The 21,195-nt window shown below is 45.1% G+C and overlaps 1 protein-coding gene across 1 annotated transcript in view; it reads left to right on the forward strand.

Annotated features, from left to right (window-relative positions):
* The window catches only part of wdr35 (WD repeat domain 35), a 41,657-nt gene that overhangs the window by 2,704 nt on the left and 17,758 nt on the right, over positions 1–21,195 (forward strand). The window contains exons 5-12 of the mRNA XM_084181668.1: positions 217–345; positions 566–699; positions 886–1,051; positions 4,391–4,536; positions 4,726–4,851; positions 11,379–11,624; positions 19,251–19,311; positions 20,186–20,330. Coding sequence (XP_084037794.1) covers positions 217–345; positions 566–699; positions 886–1,051; positions 4,391–4,536; positions 4,726–4,851; positions 11,379–11,624; positions 19,251–19,311; positions 20,186–20,330 — 1,153 coding nt within the window. The remainder of the gene's footprint in view (positions 1–216; positions 346–565; positions 700–885; positions 1,052–4,390; positions 4,537–4,725; positions 4,852–11,378; positions 11,625–19,250; positions 19,312–20,185; positions 20,331–21,195) is intronic.

Raw genomic sequence — 21,195 nt, forward strand, 5'->3', positions numbered from 1 at the left:
GTGATGATCATAATGATATGGTGTGTGAATAGGCTGCTGGTACCAGGTGATGATCACAATGATATGGTGTGTGAATAGGCTGCTGGTACCAGGTGATGATCATAATGATATGGTGTGTGAATAGGCTGCTGGTACCAGGTGATGATCATAATGATATGGTGTGTGAATAGGCTGCTGGTACCAGGTGATGATCATAATGATATGGTGTGTGAATAGGCTGCTGGTACGAGGAGATGATTAACAACAGGAACAAGTCCGTGGTGAGGAGCATGAGTTGGAATGCAGACGGCCAGAAGATTTGTATTGTTTACGAGGACGGGGCAGTCATTGTTGGATCTGTAGATGGTAAGTGCTCCTCTCTTTAACACGTCTGTCTGGACAGAATTATTTTTCTAATTCATGCACTGGGTTCATCAGGTTATTTCAGATTTAACAGTCAGAACAAGTTGTCATTGCATTGCTATTGATTTCTCACACCCGTTGTATAGTATAATGGTAATGACAAAAGCATCATGACGAATATGGCACATGGTTGTTTTATAATGGATGTGTTCTGTCTGTTTAGGTAACCGAATCTGGGGGAAAGAGCTCAAGGGAATTCAGCTCGCTCACGTGGCCTGGTCGCCAGATAGCAAGATCCTCCTTTTTGGGATGGCCAATGGGGAAATCCACATCTACGACAATCAGGGAAACTTCATTGTAAGTCTGGTAGCCTTTCAAAAAGGGGAAAAGATAGCAGCACCCCAAAAGTAATGATGGATAGCACTTTTTGTACACTTATTAAAGGTGCACGTTTCAATTGTTTTAGGGTGTTTAATGCATCCCCACTTCTGAAGAGTGGATAACTTAGTTCTAGGAGACTTAGAAATGATCATTATGTTGCAGATGAAGATGACGGTCAGCTGTCTGCATAACGTGACTGGAGCCATCAGTATCGCAGGGATCCACTGGTACGCAGGGTCAGAGGGCTACGTGGAGCAAGACTGCCCCTGCCTGGCCATCTGCTTTGATAACGGACGGTGTCAGGTCATGCGCTACGAGAACGATGAAAGTGAGTGAATTGGGGCGGGGGGCGGAGCAGTTGAAATGGCGCTGCATTGGATAGCTGTTTTTTAAAATCATTTCCTAAGACCAAAAACAGCTTCTGGACATCAGAACAGCGATCACTGATCTCGATTTGTACTACATGAAACTACGTTGGCGTGCAAATGAACTGCCCCTTACCTCCGTTCTTTTTGGCGAACGTACAGTCACTAGAGAACAAACTGGACGAGCTCAGTTCGAGACTATCCTGCTCCGTTCGAGACTATCCTATCTACGGGATCTGAAGAACTGTAATATCCTATGTCTCTCCCAGTCGTGGCTGAACAAGGAAATGGATAATATACATCTAGCTGGTTTTTCTATGCATCGTCAGGACCGTACGGCATTGTCGGGTAAGGTTAGGGGGGAGGGGTGTGTCTCTTTGTTAACAACAGCTGGTGCGCGGTCTCTAATGTTAAGGAAGTCTTGAGGTTTTGCTCGCCATTAGTTAGAATACCTAATGATCAGCTACAGACCACACTACTTACCAAGAGAGTATTCATCTATATTTTGCGTAGCTGTCTATTTACCACCACAGACCGATGCTGGCACTGAGACCGCACTCAACGAGCTATATAGGTCCATAAGCAAACAGGAAAACGCTCATCCAGAGGCGCCGCTCCTAGTGGCCGGTGATTTTAATGAAGGAAAAATGAAATCCGTTTTCTCCCATTTTTTACCAGCATTTCACCTGTGCAACCAGAGGCGACAAAACTCTAGACCACCTTTACTCCACATACAGAAACGCATACAAAGCTCTCCCCCGCCCTCCCTTTGGCACAGGGCCTAAAATTAACACCTGCCAAATGCGGGTAGATTTTGGCATTGGCGGGTAAGATGTCTATTTTACCAGCCACGTTGTCGGGTGGTCAGGGCTCCACAATGGGAGCATTTCACTCGCATTTGTGAATAAAAATAGTAAAGTATGATTATAGTAAAATAAATGCTGCAGTAGCTGTTTTCAAAGCATTTCCACCGTTTTGTTTCATAACTGATAAATAATCACACAAAGAACTATGAATCCTATATAGCCTATTCCACCTCGCGTTGCAACACTGCCTGGCTGGGGGCTGTGCGCACGTGAAGAGCTGAGTGAAAGATTCATTTTTAGAAGCGCTGCGCACAGGCATAAAAGTTGGTCTAATTTACTTAAAACGAAAAGTACTGAAATGAGACTTTGTCCTTGGCTATTTACATTGTTTTGTTCACAAGCTAGGTTGTTTTTCTACGTTTAAGTTTAAACTGCTAGGGAAGAGAAGACGACGCTTCTACTAGTCGGACTCAATCTCACAGGCACAAACATTACTCGAAACGCGCTACCACGGTAACCTCCCGTTCCTATTAAAGGGGCAGGTGAAAATGTTTGTCTCATCTGTGAAATTTTGGGACAGGTCACGAAAAATGGAATTATTCAATATACCACATTAGTTACTTCTGACTAGTAATACATGTATTGTTTTAGAAACATTACAAAGCATGCTCATCCGTTTCTTTGTGGTTTGTTGGTGTAATTTTTGCATTAAAGAAAATATATTTTTGCTGGTGACTGATAAACTGGTTAACTCCTCAATGTTATCGGATGAATCCCGGAACATATTCCAGTCTGTGCTAGCGAAACAGTCCTGTAGTTCTGTACTGTGGCTGGTAGATTTTGTCTACCTGCCACAGTGGAACTCAAAATTAAATGTTATGCCCTGCTTTGGCAAATCTGACCATTACTCAATCCTCCTGATTCCTGCTTACAACCAAAAACTCAAACCGGAAGTACCAGTACAGAAGTGGTCCGATGAAGCGAATGCTAAGCTACAGGACTGTTTCGCTAGCACAGACTGGAATATGTTCCGGGATTCATCCGATGGCATTGAGGAGTTTACCACATCAGTCACTAGCTTCATTAATAAGTGCATCGATGATCTCGTCCTCACAGTGACCATACGCTCATATCCCATCCAGAAGCCATGGATTACAGGCAACATCCGAACTGAGTTAAAGGCTAGAGCTGCCGCTATCAAGGAGCGGGACACTAATCCGGACGCTTATAAGATATCTCGCTGCGACCTCCGACAAGCCATCAAACACAAAAAGTGTCAAAACAGGACTAAAATCGAATCCTACTACACTGGCTCTGACGCTCGTCAGATGTGGCAGGGCTTGCAAACTATCATGGATTACAAAGTGAAACACTGCCGCGAGCTGCCCAGTGACGTGAGCCTACCAGACGAGCTAAATACCTTCTATGCTCACTTCGGGCAAGCAACACTGAACCATGCATGAGAGCACCAGTTGTTCTGGACAACGGTGTCATCTCGCGCTCCGTAGCCAATGTGAGCAAGACCTTTAAACAGGTTAACATTCACAAAGCCGCAGGGCCAGACGGATTACCAGGACGAGTACTCTGAGCATGTGCTGACCAGCTGGCAAGTGTCTTCACTGACATTTTCAACCTCTCCCTGACCCAGTCTGTAATACCTACATGTTTCAAGCAGACCACCATAGTCCCTGTGCCCAAGAACGCCAAGGTAACCTGTCTAAATCGCCCCGTAGTACTCACATCTGTAGCCATGAAATGCTTTGAAAGGCTGGTCATGGCTCACAGCAACACCAGATCCACAGATGACGCTATCTCTATTGCACTCCACACTGCCTTTTCCCACCTGGACAAGAGGGACACCTATGTCAGAATGCTGTTCATTGACTACAGCTCAGCGTTCAACACCATAGTGCCCTCCAAGCTCATCACTAAGCTAAGGACCCTGGGACTAAACACCTCCCTCTGCAACTGGATCCTGGACTTCCTGATGGGCCGCCCCCAGGTGGTAAGAGTAGGCAACAACACATCTGCCACGCTGATCCTGAACACGGGGGCCCCTTAGGGGTGTGTGCTTAGGCCCCTCCTGTACTCCCTGTTCACCCTTGACCGCATGTATAAGCGAATATGTACTACTCCAACACCATCATTAAGTTCGCTGATGACACAACGGTGGTAGGCCTGATCACCGACGACGATGGGGAGGGGAGGAATGGGGCTGGAGAATGGGGAGCTTTGTGGAGATGGAACAATCCTTGACTGTTAAATGTCTGCTGTAATGACTTATTGCCAAAATAATGCCAGAATCCCAAGGTCTAAACTGTATAAGAGCTATTTGCATGTTTTCATTTGAACATCATTGCAATCAGTTTTGCCTGCTGGGTGGAAATCCCTGGCTAAGTTAGTTACATTTGAGTAAGTTTGGAGTAATATCGTGATAATGACAATGAAGGTCCTTGTTCCACCGATAATTCCCCTTTTTCTCCTGTCCCTCTCCAGGCCCAGTGTTCATAGACACACTGATGAACGTGGCCAGTATCCAGTGGAACCAGTGTGGCAGCGTGCTGGCTGTGGCAGGCTCCCTGAGGGCCATGGCTATGGAGAAGGAGGTCAATGTGGTGCAGTTCTACACACCATTCGGAGAGGTGAGAGAGCCAGGACATCCCAGACTCCAACCTCTCGTAGCGTAGCTTTCAGATGTTCCCTGTCAATGTGGATATACAGTAGCATATACAGTAGATCTCCAGTTGGGATTCGGCCCCTACAGAGTACACAATATTGTCATTAGGCTATATGGCTTTTGACCAAAGCAATTTTGACTCCCTTTTCCATAGCATTTGCGAACTTTGAAGGTGCCTGGCAAGCAGATGACAGAGGTTGCTTGGGAAGGGGGAGGACTGAGGATCGGACTGGCTGTGGACTCCTACATTTACTTTGCCAACATAAGGCCTGATTACAAGGTAAAACAATAATCTGGGGAATAATCGGCTCCGCTTGAAGTGGTAACAGGGTTTCTTACGCTTGTAGTTTGGTTCAATTCTCTGTGTTTTAAAACTGTTAACACAAGCCGTTTGTAAATGGAGGTTAATATGAAATGAAAGGATTTTAGTGCGATAGGTAAGCCATTAAGGACCCTATAAAATCCCCAGTGCGGAGAATGACGACGGAATCACGGAATCCAGACATTAAAACAGAATTCAACAATATTAATACATTTATTGAACTTATTAGAACATTTATTTGTAGTTTCTCATAATACATGAACAGAATGCATCGGTGATTTGGATTTGATATCAACTGAAGAAGCAACATCATGCCATGGGAATGTGTTCGCGGTGCGCTCGTAGCCATTTCTGATACCGCTATCTATAATTTATTCTGGTAGATGCAAAGGCTTTCCTGAAAACCTTCTCAATTAAATGTTAACTACAAAGTAGCCTAGGCCTCCCTGGCAGAATCATATCATGATTATTTGCATCAATCCGGTGGGCATTTACGGGAACACCTCTAGCCAATCACAACAGTCTACACACGGAGTGATAGACAAACGCCCACACCACACAAACAGAAAGGGGAAATATTGCTGGAAATGAATTGGCAGATATTGTGTTAGGTTTGGCTTTTTAAGCCAATAGTGGCCAACCAGGGGGTGGGATAATGTCAATGTTGCGATGATTAGACAGTAGCTGGGGGGAGCTTGTGGTGTCTGATACTAGTGAGATTTGTTTGTGACAGTTTGCGATAGAACGAGTGATAATTGCACGTACTTTCAGAATTGTTTTGGGGAGCTACTCATAGGTGGTCTACGAGCTGCTGATGGCTCGCGATCGACCTTTTGGGGAGACCCCTGAGTTAAGGAAACTAAGATCGACCTGTTGGGGAGACCCCTGAGTTAAGGAAACTAAGATCGACCTGTTGGGGAGACCCCTGAGTTAAGGAAACTAAGATCGACCTGTTGGGGAGACCCCTGAGTTAAGGAAACTGACAAAATGAACACTAGCAGAGATGACACATCACAACTCTGGTGTAGCAGTACTTACTGTACCTACAGTAGTATTTTATTAAATGCTCTCATTCTGTCCAGTAGCGGTGCATGGGTAAAATCACTGGGGAAGCCATATCACAACCTATGTTGTGATAATTGCTTTGTTTGCTCTATAACCCATTCGTTAATAGTAATAATATAATAATAATAATAATATGCCATTTAGCAGACGCTTTTATCCAAAGCGACTTACAGTCATGCGTGCATACATTTTTTATTTGTGTATGGGTGGTCCCGGGGATCGAACCCACTACCTTGGCGTTACAAGCGCCGTGCTCTACCAGCTGAGCTACAGAGGACCACATTAATAATCTACCGTGATATACAATAAGGCTGATCACACAGTGGCAGAATAAATTCAACCACATGTTTGTTTCATTCACAAAACCGGAGAGCAACATCTGGTCCGGTGAAGTCCACAAAGCAAATATAGCAATGTAACAAACAGTTACATGACCTGCAGCATGGTCGAGCAAGTTGATGTTTCCGACAGTTTACTAAACAACTACTGATTTAGAACCACGGAGAGTTACCGCAAGTCAGCGAAAACAGGAGCATTACCTCTAGTCATTTCAACTTCAAACACTTAAACATCATTATAGAGTGACTGCCTTTAAAAAGCAACTAATCCCTTTCAAAATGGCCTATGTGGCGTCTATATGAGTCAGAAACAGTTAATCTAGTTAACTACAAAATGTACTACAAAGTGTAAATAGGATAATTTTGGTCATAAAGTCAGTCGTCTAAAACTGAGTTTGGAACATCCGTGCATCACAACAGATAAATGAAGGTTGGGTTTTGATTTGACGATGTCCATTTGCCCGCTAACATGGGGTTAACACCTGTGGTATGAAACATGTATGCACTCACTAACTGTAAGTCGCTCTGGATAAGAGCGTCTGCTAAATGACTAAAATGTAAAATGTGGTGATTGCTCTCTAGCCAATAGCATAGACGGCAAAATAGCAAAACAAAACATGTCGAAACCCTACTTGTATTTACATTTACATTTTAGTCATTTAGCAGACGCTCTTAACCAGAGCGACTTACAGGAGCAATTAGGGTTAAGTGCCTTGCTCAAGGGCACATTAACGTCATTTAGCAGACGCTCTTAGCCAGAGCGACTCACAAATTGGTGCGTTCACCCTATAGCCAGTGGGATAACCACTTTACAATTTGGGGGGGGGGGGGGGGGGGGGGGGGGGTTAGAAGGAATACTTTATCCTATCCCAGGTATTCCTTAAAGAGGTGGGGTTTCAAATGTCTCCGGAAGGTGGTGAGTGACTCCGCTGTCCTGGCGTCGTGAGGGAGCTTGTTCCACCATTGGGGTGCCAGAGCAGCGAACAGTTTTGACTGGGCTGAGCGGGAGCTATGCTTCCGCAGAGGAAGGGGAGCCAGCAGGCCAGAGGTGGATGAACGCAATGTCCTCGTTTGGGTGTAGGGACTGATCAGAGCCTGAAGGTACAGAGGTGCCGTTCCCCTCACTGCTCCATAGGCAAGCACCATGGTCTTGTAGCGGATGCGAGCTTCAACTGGAAGCCAGTGGAGTGTGCGGAGGAGGGGGGTGACGTGAGAGAGCTTGGGAAGGTTGAACACCAGACGGGCTGCGGCATTCTGGATGAGTTGTAGGGGTTTAATGGCACAGGCAGGGAGCCCAGCCAACAGCGAGTTGCAGTAGTCCAGACGGGAGATGACAAGTGCCTGGACCAGGACCTGCGCCGCTTCCTGTGTAAGGCAGGGTCGCACTCTCCGAATGTTGTAGAGCATGAACCTGCAGGAGCGGGTCACCGCCTTGATGTTGGCGGAGAACGACAGGGTGTTGTCCAGGGTCACGCCTAGGCTCTTCGCACTCTGGGAGGAGGACACAGCGGAGTTGTCAACCGTGATGGCGAGATCATGGAACGGGCAGTCCTTCCCCGGGAGGAAGAGCAGCTCCGTCTTGCCAGGGTTCAGCTTGAGGTGGTGATCCGTCATCCATACTGATATGTCTGCCAGACATGCAGAGATGCGATTCGCCACCTTGTTATCAGAAGGGGGAAAGGAGAAGATTAGTTGTGTATCGTCAGCGTAGCAATGATAGGAGAGACCATGTGAGGATATGACAGAGCCAAGTGACTTGGTGTATAGGGAGAAAAGGAGAGGGCCCAGAACCGATCCCTGGGGGACACCAGTGGTGAGAGCACGTGGTGCGGAGACAGCTTCCCGCCACGCCACTTGGTAGGAGCGACCGGTCAGGTAGGACGCAATCCAGGAGTGAGCCGCGCCGGAGATGCCCATCTCGGAGAGGGTGGAGAGGAGGATCTGATGGTTCACAGTATCAAAGGCAGCAGACAGGTCTAGAAGGACAAGAGCAGAGGAGAGAGAGTTAGCTTTAGCAGTGCGGAGAGTCTCCGTGACACAGAGAAGAGCAGTCTCAGTTGAATGACCAGTCCTGAAACCTGATTGGTTTGGATCAAGAAGGTCATTCTGAGAGAGATAGCAAGAGAGTTGGCTAAAGACGGCACGCTCAATAGTTTTGGAAAGAAAAGAAAGAAGGGATACTGGTCTGTAGTTGTTGACATCAGTGGGGTCGAGTGTTGGTTTTTTGAGAAGGGGAGCAACTCTCGCTCTCTTGAAGACGGAAGGGACATGGCCAGCGGTCAAGGATGAGTTGATCAGCGAGGTGAGGTAGGGGAGAAGGTCACCGGAGATGGTCTGGAGGAGGGGATGGGATCAAGCGGGCAGGTTGTTGGGCGGCCTGCAGTCACTAGTCGCAGGATTTTATCTGGAGAGAGAGGGGAGAAAGAAGTCAAAGCATAGGGTAGGGCAGTGTGAGCAGGACCAGCAGTGTTATTAGACTTAACAAACGAGGATCGGATGTCGTCAACCTTCTTTTCAAAGTGGTTGACGAAGTCATCCACAGAGAGAGAGGAGGGGGGGGGGGGGAGGAGGATTCAGGAGGGAGGAAAATGTGGCAAAGAGCTTCCTAGGGTTAGAGGCAGATGCTTGGAATTTAGAGTGGTAGAAGGTGGCCTTAGCAGCAGAAACAGATGAAGAAAAAGTAGAGAGGAGGGAGTGAAAAGATGCCAGGTCGGCAGGGAGTTTAGTTTTCTTCCATTTCCGCTCCGCTGCCCGGAGCTCTGTTCTGTGAGCTCGCAGTGAGTCATCAAGCCACGGAGCTGGAGGGGAGGACCGAGCTGGCCGGGAGGATAGGGGACACAGAGAGTCAAAGGATGCAGAAAGGGAGGAGAGGAGGGTTGAGGAGGCAGAATCAGGAGATTGGAGGGAGAAGGATTGAGCAGAGGGAAGAGATGATAGGATGGAAGAGGAGAGAGTAGTGGGAGAGAGAGAGCGAAGGTTGCGGCGGCGCATTACCATCTGTGTAGGGGCAGAGTGAGTAGTGTGGGAGGAGAGCGAGAGAGAAAAGGAAACAAAGTAGTGGTCGGAGACATGGAGGGGAGTTGCAGTGAGATTAGTAGAAGAGCAACATCTAGTAAAGATGAAGTCAAGCGTATTGCCTGCCTTGTGAGTAGGGGGGGACGGTGAGAGGGTGAGGTCAAAAGAGGAGAGGAGTGGAAAGAAGGAGGCAGAGAGAAATGAGTCAAATGTAGACGTAGGGAGGTTGAAATCCCCCAAAACTGTGAAGGGTGAGCCATCCTCAGGAAAGGAACGTATCAAGGCGTCAAGCTCATTGATGAACTCTCCAAGGGAACCTGGAGGGCGATAGATGACAAGGATATTAAGCTTAAATGGGCTAGTGACTGTGACAGCGTGGAATTCAAATGAGGAGATAGACAGATGGGTTAGGGGAAAAATTGAGAATGACCACTTGGGAGAGATGAGGATTCCTGTGCCACCACCCCTCTGACCAGATGCTCTCGGGGTATGCGAGAACACATGGTCAGACGAGGAGAGAGCAGTAGGAGTAGCAGTGTTTTCAGTGGTAATCCATGTTTCCGTCAGCGCCAGGAAGTCGAGGGACTGGAGGGTAGCATAGGCTGGGATGAAGTCAGCCTTGTTGGCGGCAGAACGGCAGTTCCAGAGGCTGCCTGAGACCTGGAACTCCAGGTGTGGGGTGCGTGCAGGGACCACCAGGTTAGAGAGGCAGCAGCCACGCGGTGTGAGGCGTTTGTGTAGCCTGTGCGGAGAGGAGAGAACAGGGATAGGCAGAGGCATAGTTGACAGGCTGTAGCAGATGGCTACAATAATGCAGAGGAGATCGGAATGAAATGAACTAAACATCTGGGAAAGGAGAGAGCAGGGCCTCCCTCACCAAAAAAATATAACTCTCCCAACTTCCACCTCAGAAACTATAATTGTTTCACTGAACCACCCGAATAAAACTCTCCCAACTTCCACTTTAGAAATTAGAATTGTTGTAAACTACAGCGGTTCAATGTTTCAATGAATAGACTCGACTTACTTTATTCAGCTAGCTAACTATGACGCCATAGCTAACTAGCATGCTAGCATCCAATAACACACAGTTTAGCACCAGTACTTGGTTACAACAAACTACCAATAGTGTGTGAACACACTAAACAGATAATTCGTGTCCGTGTCTAGTTCTTTCATAACGCAGCAATGATTAAACGTTGGCTAGCTAGCACAAAGATATTGTATTTAGCTACTACAGTACAGCCAGCTGGTAGTGTTGGCTAGCTAGCAATGGCTGCTGTGTTGACTTTGTTTGAAAAACGGCGTCGCTGCGGACGAATGTAGCTGGCTAAAAGGATATTGTTTTTAGTTGCTACCGTTGCTAATAGCTACTCGCCAGCTAATCCAGGAGGTGAGTTAGCTAGCTAGCTTCGTGCTACACCCGGCACCGCCGAATACAGAAATGTTTTGGTACCCTTCCCCAGATCTGTGCCTCGACCCAATCCTGTCTCTGAGCTCTACGGACAATTCCTGTCCAATCAATTGAATTTACCACAGGTGGACTCCAATCAAGTTGTAGAAACATCTCAAGGATGATCAATGGAAACAGGATGCACCTGAGCTCAATTTCGAGTCTCATAGCAAAGGGTCTGAATACTTATGTAAATTTGTGTTTTTTATTTGTAATAAATTTGCACCCAAAAAAACTTTTCGCTTTGTCATTATGGGGTATTATGTGTAGATTGATGAGGATTTTTATTTATTTAATCAATTTTAGAATAAGGCCGTAACGTAACAAAATGTGGAAAATGTCAAGGTGTCTGAATACTTTCCTAATGCGCTGTATACTTAGACAGAGGGGCGCTGTTTCCCTCTCTAGGATGATTTCTCTCCTGAGATACTGTAGATTCAACGAATGAAGGAAAATTATGAAAACACAGAGAGACGAAAGATAAATTGTTTTATATTTTTTTATTGATCAAATATTCGGGGAAGCCTGGCTTCCATTGGCATCCATGAAAACACACCACTGATTTTCTCTCTCCATCTGTCTCTGTCTCTGTCTCTGTCTCTCTCCCTTAACAGTGGGGCTACTGCTCCAACACAGTGGTGTATGCCTACACGAAGCCTGACCGGCTGGAGTACTGTGTGGTGTTCTGGGACACCAAGAACAACGAGAAGTTTGTCAAGTACGTCAAGAGCCTCATGTCCATTACCACGTCGGGAGACTTCTGCATCCTTGCCACCAAGGCAGATGACACACACCCACAGGTACACACTCTGGCACACACACAGGTACACACACACACACTCACAGGTACCCACACACAGGTACACACACTGGTACACACACACACACTCACAGGTACCCACACACAGGTACACACACTGATACACACACTGGTACTGGTACACACCCACAGGTACACACACTAGTACACACACTGTCTGGTACACACACTGGTACACACACGTACTGGTACAAACACTCACAGGTACACACACTGGCACACACACAGGTACTGGTACACACACACACCCACAGGTACACACACACTGATACATACACAGGTACACACTGGTACATACACAGGTACACACTGGTACATACACAGGTACACACTGGTACATACACAGGTACACACTGATACATACACAGGTACACACTGGTACATACACAGGTACACACTGATACATACACAGGTACACACTGATACATACACAGGTACACACTGGTACATACACAGGTACACACTGATACATACACAGGTACACACTGGTACATACACAGGTACACACTGGTACATACACAGGTACACACTGGTACATACACAGGTACACACTGATACATACACAGGTACACACTGGTACATACACAGGTACACACTGGTACATACACAGGTACACACACAGGTACTGGTACACACACTGACACAGGCAGAAGGACTGGCAGCCTCGCCAGTCACTCTGCACTAACTACAGCTATGTTGAATGGAATCAAGACTACGTTTTCAAAGGGAGTAGTTGTTGATATCGGAGAGGCCTAACACCCATCATAATACCTAGAGTCCATAAGGAACTTGGCTTGACAAAACAGCCACATTATGTTCAAAGCATCAAACTGTTTAACTGTTCAAGTAAAGTACTGTAAGAAGCAGTAGTGTAGCTTGATCAGTGTCAGTGTCAGTGTGTCTCTGCATGTCATGACTTCTCTTGTTTTCACACTCATTGCCACAAAGGAGGATGCTGACGTAGAGTCGGGAAATAATGCAATGGTAATGTACTCCCTCTAAACATGACCCTGTATGGTAATGTACTCCCTCTAAATATGACCCTGTATGGTAAGGTACTCCCTCTAAATATGACCCTGTATGGTAAGGTACTCCCTCTAAATATGACCCTGTATGGTAATGTTCTCCCTCTAAATATGACCCTGTATGGTAATGTACTCCCTCTAAATATGACCCTGTATGGTAAGGTACTCCCTCTAAACATGACCCTGTATGGTAAGGTACTCCCTCTAAACATGACCCTGTATGGTAATGTACTCCCTCTAAATATGACCCTGTATGGTAAGGTACTCCCTCTAAACATGACCCTGTATGGTAAGGTACTCCCTCTAAATATGACCCTGTATGGTAATGTGCTCCCTCTAAATATGACCCTGTATGGTAATGTACTCCCTCTAAACATGACCCTGTATGGTAAGGTACTCCCTCTAAATATGACCCTGTATGGTAATGTACTCCCTCTAAACATGACCCTGTATGGTAATGTACTCCCTCTAAATATGACCCTGTATGGTAAGGTACTCCCTCTAAACATGACCCTGTATGGTAAGGTACTCCCTCTAAATATGACCCTGTATGGTAATGTACTCCCTCTAAACATGACCCTGTATGGCAATGTACTCCCTCTAAACATGACCCTGAATGGTAATGTACTCCCTCTAAACATGACCCTGTATGGTAAAGTACTCCCTCTAAACATGACCCTGTATGGTAATGTACTCCCTCTAAACATGACCCTGTATGGTAAGGTACTCCCTCTAAATATGACCCTGTATGGTAATGTACTCCCTCTAAACATGACCCTGTATGGTAATGTACTCCCTCTAAATATGACCCTGTATGGTAATGTACTCCCTCTAAATATGACCCTGTATGGTAAGGTACTCCCTCTAAATATGACCCTGTATGGTAATGTACTCCCTCTAAATATGACCCTGTATGGTAAGGTACTCCCTCTAAATATGACCCTGTATGGTAATGTACTCCCTCTAAATATGACCCTGTATGGTAAGGTACTCCCTCTAAATATGACCCTGTATGGTAAGGTACTCCCTCTAAATATGACCCTGTATGGTAATGTTCTCCCTCTAAATATGACCCTGTATGGTAATGTACTCCCTCTAAATATGACCCTGTATGGTAAGGTACTCCCTATAAATATGACCCTGTATGGTAATGTACTCCCTCTAAATATGACCCTGTATGGTAATGTACTCCCTCTAAATATGACCCTGTATGGTAATGTAATCCCTCTAAATATGACCCTGTATGGTAAGGTACTCCCTCTAAATATGACCCTGTATGGTAAGGTACTCCCTCTAAATATGACCCTGTATGGTAAGGTACTCCCTCTAAATATGACCCTGTATGGTAAGGTACTCCCTCTAAATATGACCCTGTATGGTAATGTGCTCCCTCTAAATATGACCCTGTATGGTAAGGTACTCCCTCTAAATATGACCCTGTATGGTAAGGTACTCCCTCTAAATATGACCCTGTATGGTAAGGTACTCCCTCTAAATATGACCCTGTATGGTAAGGTGCTCCCTCTAAATATGACCCTGTATGGTAAGGTACTCCCTCTAAATATGACCCTGTATGGTAAGGTACTCCCTCTAAATATGACCCTGTATGGTAAGGTACTCCCTCTAAATATGACCCTGTATGGTAAGGTACTCCCTCTAAATATGACCCTGTATGGTAATGTACTCCCTCTAAATATGACCCTGTATGGTAAGGTACTCCCTCTAAATATGACCCTGTATGGTAATGTACTCCCTCTAAATATGACCCTGTATGGTAATGTACTCCCTCTAAATATGACCCTGTATGGTAATGTGCTCCCTCTAAATATGACCCTGTATGGTAAGGTACTCCCTCTAAATATGACCCTGTATGGTAATGTACTCCCTCTAAATATGACCCTGTATGGTAATGTACTCCCTCTAAATATGACCCTGTATGGTAATGTTCTCCCCTCTAAATATGACCCTGTATGGTAAGGTACTCCCTCTAAATATGACCCTGTATGGTAAGGTACTCCCTCTAAATATGACCCTGTATGGTAAGGTACTCCCTCTAAATATGACCCTGTATGGTAATGTACTCCCTCTAAATATGACCCTGTATGGTAATGTACTCCCTCTAAACATGACCCTGTATGGTAAGGTACTCCCTCTAAATATGACCCTGTATGGTAAGGTACTCCCTCTAAATATGACCCTGCATGGTAATGTACTCCCTCTAAATATGACCCTGTATGGTAATGTTCTCCCTCTAAATATGACCCTGTATGGTAATGTACTCCCTCTAAATATGACCCTGTATGGTAATGTTCTCCCTCTAAATATGACCCTGTATGGTAATGTACTCCCTCTAAATATGACCCTGTATGGTAATGTACTCCCTCTAAACATGACCCTGTATGGTAAGGTACTCCCTCTAAATATGACCCTGTATGGTAAGGTACTCCCTCTAAACATGACCCTGTATGGTAAGGTACTCCCTCTAAATATGACCCTGTATGGTAAGGTACTCCCTCTAAATATGACCCTGTATGGTAATGTACTCCCTCTAAATATGACCCTGTATGGTAATGTTCTCCCTCTAAATATGACCCTGTATGGTAATGTACTCCCTCTAAATATGACCCTGTATGGTAATGTTCTCCCTCTAAATATGACCCTGTATGGTAATGTACTCCCTCTAAATATGACCCTGTATGGTAATGTACTCCCTCTAAACATGACCCTGTATGGTAAGGTACTCCCTCTAAATATGACCCTGTATGGTAAGGTACTCCCTCTAAACATGACCCTGTATGGTAAGGTACTCCCTCTAAATATGACCCTGTATGGTAAGGTACTCCCTCTAAATATGACCCTGTATGGTAATGTACTCCCTCTAAATATGACCCTGTATGGTAATGTACTCCCTCTAAACATGACCCTGTATGGTAATGTGCTCCCTCTAAATATGACCCTGTATGGTAAGGTACTCCCTCTAAATATGACCCTGTATGGTAAGGTACTCCCTCTAAATATGACCCTGTATGGTAAGGTACTCCCTCTAAATATGACCCTGTATGGTAATGTACTCCCTCTAAATATGACCCTGTATGGTAATGTACTCCCTCTAAACATGACCCTGTATGGTAATGTACTCCCTCTAAATATGACCCTGTATGGTAATGTGCTCCCTCTAAATATGACCCTGTATGGTAAGGTACTCCCTCTAAATATGACCCTGTATGGTAAGGTACTCCCTCTAAATATGACCCTGTATGGTAATGTACTCCCTCTAAATATGACCCTGTATGGTAAGGTACTCCCTCTAAACATGACCCTGTATGGTAAGGTACTCCCTCTAAATATGACCCTGTATGGTAAGGTACTCCCTCTAAATATGACCCTGTATGGTAATGTACTCCCTCTAAATATGACCCTGTATGGTAATGTTCTCCCTCTAAATATGACCCTGTATGGTAATGTACTCCCTCTAAATATGACCCTGTATGGTAATGTTCTCCCTCTAAATATGACCCTGTATGGTAATGTACTCCCTCTAAATATGACCCTGTATGGTAATGTACTCCCTCTAAACATGACCCTGTATGGTAAGGTACTCCCTCTAAATATGACCCTGTATGGTAAGGTACTCCCTCTAAACATGACCCTGTATGGTAAGGTACTCCCTCTAAATATGACCCTGTATGGTAAGGTACTCCCTCTAAATATGACCCTGTATGGTAATGTACTCCCTCTAAATATGACCCTGTATGGTAATGTTCTCCCTCTAAATATGACCCTGTATGGTAATGTACTCCCTCTAAATATGACCCTGTATGGTAATGTTCTCCCTCTAAATATGACCCTGTATGGTAATGTACTCCCTCTAAATATGACCCTGTATGGTAATGTACTCCCTCTAAACATGACCCTGTATGGTAAGGTACTCCCTCTAAATATGACCCTGTATGGTAAGGTACTCCCTCTAAACATGACCCTGTATGGTAAGGTACTCCCTCTAAATATGACCCTGTATGGTAATGTACTCCCTCTAAATATGACCCTGTATGGTAAGGTACTCCCTCTAAATATGACCCTGTATGGTAAGGTACTCCCTCTAAATATGACCCTGTATGGTAAGGTACTCCCTCTAAATATGACCCTGTATGGTAATGTACTCCCTCTAAATATGACCCTGTATGGTAATGTACTCCCTCTAAACATGACCCTGTATGGTAAGGTACTCCCTCTAAATATGACCCTGTATGGTAAGGTACTCCCTCTAAACATGACCCTGTATGGTAAGGTACTCCCTCTAAATATGACCCTGTATGGTAATGTACTCCCTCTAAATATGACCCTGTATGGTAAGGTACTCCCTCTAAATACAGTGAGGGAAAAAAGTATTTGATCCCCTGCTGATTTTGTACGTTTGCCCACTGACAAAGACATGATCAGTCTATAATTTTAATGGTAGATTTATTTGAACAGTGAGAGACAGAATAACAACAATAAAATCCAGAAAAACGCATGTCAAAAATGTTATAAATTTATTTGCATTTTAATGAGGGAAATAAGTATTTGACCCCTCTGCAAAACATCACTTAGTACTTGGTGGCAAAACTCTTGTTGGCAATCACAGAGGTCAGACGTTTCTTGTAGTTGGCCACCAGGTTTGCACACATCTCAGGAGGGATTTTGTCCCACTCCTCTTTGCAGATCTTCTCCAAGTCATTAAGGTTTCGAGGCTGATGTTTGGCAACTTGAACCTTCAGCTCCCTCCACAGATTTTCTATGGGATTAAGGTCTGGAGACTGGCTAGGCCACTCCAGGACCTTAATGTGCTTCTTCTTGAGCCACTCCTTTGTTGCCTTGGCCGTGTGATTTGGGTCATTGTCATGCTGGAATACCCATCCACGACCCATTTTCAGTGCCCTGGCTGAGGGAAGGATGTTCTCACCCAAGATTTTACGGTACATGGCCCCGTCCATCGTCCCTTTGATGCGGTGATGTTGTCCTGTCCCCTTAGCAGAAAAACACCCCCAAAGCATAATGTTTCCACCTCCATGTTTGACGGTGGGGATGGTGTTCTTGGGGTCATAGGCAGCATTCCTCCTCCTCCAAACACGGCGAGTTGAGTTGATACCAAAGAGCTCGATTTTGGTCTGATCTGACCACAACACTTTCACACAGTTCTCCTCTGAATCATTCAGATGTTCATTGGCAAACTTCAGACGGCCCTGTATATGTGATTTCTTTAGCAGGGGGACCTTGCGGGCGCTGCAGGATTTCAGTCCTTCACGGCGTAATGTGTTACCAATTGTTTTCTTGGTGACTATGGTCCCAGCTGCCTTGAGATCATTAACAATATCCTCCTGTGTAGTTCTGGGCTGACTCCTCACCGTTCTCATGATCATTGCAACTCCACGAGGTGAGATCTTGCATGGAGCCCCAGGCCGAGGGAGATTGACAGTTATTTTGTGTTTCTTCCATTTGCGAATAATCGCACCAACTGTTGTCATCTTCTCACCAAGCTGCTTGTCGATGGTCTTGTAGCCCATTCCAGCCTTGTGTAGGTCTACAATCTTGTCCCTGACATCCTTGGAGAGCTCTTTGGTGTTGGCCATGGTGGAGAGTTTGGAATCTGATTGATTGATTGCTTCTGTGGACAGGTGTCTTTTATACAGGTAACAAACTGAGATTAGGAGCACTCCCTTTTAGAGTGTACTCCTAATCTCAGCTCGTTACCTGTATAAAAGACACCTGGGAGCCAGAAATCTTTCTGATTTGGAGGGGGTCAAATACTTATTTCCCTCATTAAAATGCAAATCAATTTATAACATTTTTTACATGCGTTTTTCTGGATTTTTTTGTTGTTATTCTGTCTCTCACTGTACAAATAAACCTACCATTAAAATTATAGACTGATCATTTCTTTGTCAGTGGGCAAATGTGCATAATCAGCAGGGGATCAAATACTTTTTTCCCTCACTGTATGACCCTGTATGGTAAGGTACTCCCTCTAAATATGACCCTGTATGGTAAGGTACTCCCTCTAAATATGACCCTGTATGGTAATGTACTCCCTCTAAATATGACCCTGTATGGTAATGTACTCCCTCTAAACATGACCCTGTATGGTAAGGTACTCCCTCTAAATATGACCCTGTATGGTAAGGTACTCCCTATAAATATGACCCTGTATGGTAATGTACTCCCTCTAAATATGACCCTGTATGGTAAGGTACTCCCTCTAAATATGACCCTGTATGGTAAGGTACTCCCTCTAAATATGACCCTGTATGGTAAGGTACTCCCTCTAAATATGACCCTGTATGGTAATGTACTCCCTCTAAACATGACCCTGTATGGTAAGGTACTCCCTCTAAACATGACCCTGTATGGTAATGTATCCCTCTAAATATGACCCTGTATGGTAATGTACTCCCTCTAAACATGACCCTGTATGGTAAGGTACTCCCTCTAAATATGACCCTGTATGGTAAGGTACTCCCTCTAAATATGACCCTGTATGGTAAGGTACTCCCTCTAAATATGACCCTGTATGGTAATGAACACTCTGAATTTGACCATATATGATGAAGGTGATTGGGTTGTATGTCTGTTGAAGAAATACATGACTTTGTCTTGTTTTCCAGTATGTGCTGGTTCTCTGTAACTCCATTGGAACCCCACTGGATTCTAAATACATTGACATTGGTGAGTGATATCAGAAAGATAAGAGAGCATTATGTTTCTAGCAGATTATAATAAACTGGAACAGTATCAAGGATAGTTTGGTTCAATTTCCCTAAAACACTTCAAAAGTGGAGACGTCAGAAATGTCAAGAAGTGCACATTACTGGAGAGACGCCTTGCCGTTTTGGATCATGTAAATACCTTAAACACCTTGGCAGGCTTTGTAACAGATTCCCCTGGAATGAGAAAGCCCAACACTTCCTAGCGCTGATCTGTCACCCAGGTTCAAAAGGCTGCTTTCTCGTCTGGGTTTCTACCACCAACAATCCTTCCCTTTCATGGGCTTGTTCATGACAGACACCGAAGATGCCCCCATCTGTAGGTCAACTACACATTCGGTAATATTCCCTCTGCCGCGTGGCAAGCCAAGTCTGTGCTACTGGCCAAACGTTTACCCAGAGACCATAGTGGAGGCAGTTCAACGTCTGTCATCTGAGAGGGCTGGGAGAGCCTAAAGGAGATCCAAGTATGAGAGCATGCTGAATCAACAATAAAGGATGTATACTTCCTCTTTGTGGAGAATCTTCCTCACTGTGACCTGAGTAGACCTCTTCTTGGGCCTGGAGCGTTGCATTGAAAGAAAGTGCCTCTCACTGTTTTTGTTTCTGAAAATGATAATGAATTTGTTTATTTAGTCGGATTATTATTTTAGCTGTGAAGTTTTTCCTTGTATCACTCTGAGATATGATTTATGAATTATATAAATGCATTTTTGGTTTCTGTTGCTACGTTTTGCTCCGGTGTATCTAACTGAACACGACCCTGGTTACAGATTTTGATTGAATTTAGGGTCCTTAGTTTACTGAAATAACCTTGGATCATGTCACCTCGACAGATCCGCTGTTCGTCACCATGACTAAGACCCATGTGATCGCTGCGTCCAAGGAGGCCTTCTACATCTGGCAGTACCGCGTGGCCAAGAAGCTAACTGCCATGGAGATCAACCAGGTGTCCAGGACCAGGAAGGAGGGTAGGGAGAGGTGAGTGCTGCCGGTACCGGGCCGGTTCAGAGGATATAACCTTACAGAACCTTCAGTACAGATAGAAATGTATGGTGTTGTTACGCACTCCTCTCGGAAGAGGGAACGCAACACCCTGCTACAACTCAACTCTCCGTGGTGTGAAAGAGGAATGGGACTGTAGGTGTGATTAAGGATGACAAAAGGCAGAGAATACCGTTAACAGGGAATTTATTCCTTCGCACGGTAACTTTGGGGAAAAGGGGGCTGGACGGAACCAAAGCAAAGAAAGTTAATATCAAAGCCCCCTCTCCTACCTTACCTGCCTACTCACTACTTACTTAACTAGCACCTCCTGGTGCACTAACCAAAATACAAGGGATGGTCCGCCCAGGTCTTTCCTAGTGTCCATAGACAGTATACCTCTATGGGTAATGTATGCCCGCGGGCCTCTTGCCTAAGCACTCCCTAGGTGCCTTCCCCTTCCCCCCTTGGGAACAAATGAAACAAAATTGCACAAACTGGTTCACAACAAAACCTGAGAAAAACTAACTCAGGACATTAAAGAAACTCTGAGCCACAAACTAACACAAAACATTACAATTGGTTCTCACAACAACACAGTACATACCAAAATCTTAGCATACAACCAACATGCTGTAACTCTCAGCCATTCTGGGTCCCCCTCTTTCCTGAGCAACTGGGGCTTATATAGCTTCAGGAGGAGTTGGTAAATTGGAGACAGCTGCGTCCTGACGAGGGCGCGGGGTCAGCTCTCCAATCATCAATGTTCATCCAATCAATCAGCTGCTTGTTGGGGAATTTCAGGAACCCATTTCCTGAAATACCTACATGAAAATACACAAACCACAACATAGAAACTGGG

The sequence above is a fragment of the Coregonus lavaretus genome (genome assembly GCF_964263955.1).
Source record: "Coregonus lavaretus genome assembly, chromosome: 18".
Taxonomy (NCBI): Eukaryota; Metazoa; Chordata; class Actinopteri; order Salmoniformes; family Salmonidae; genus Coregonus; species Coregonus lavaretus.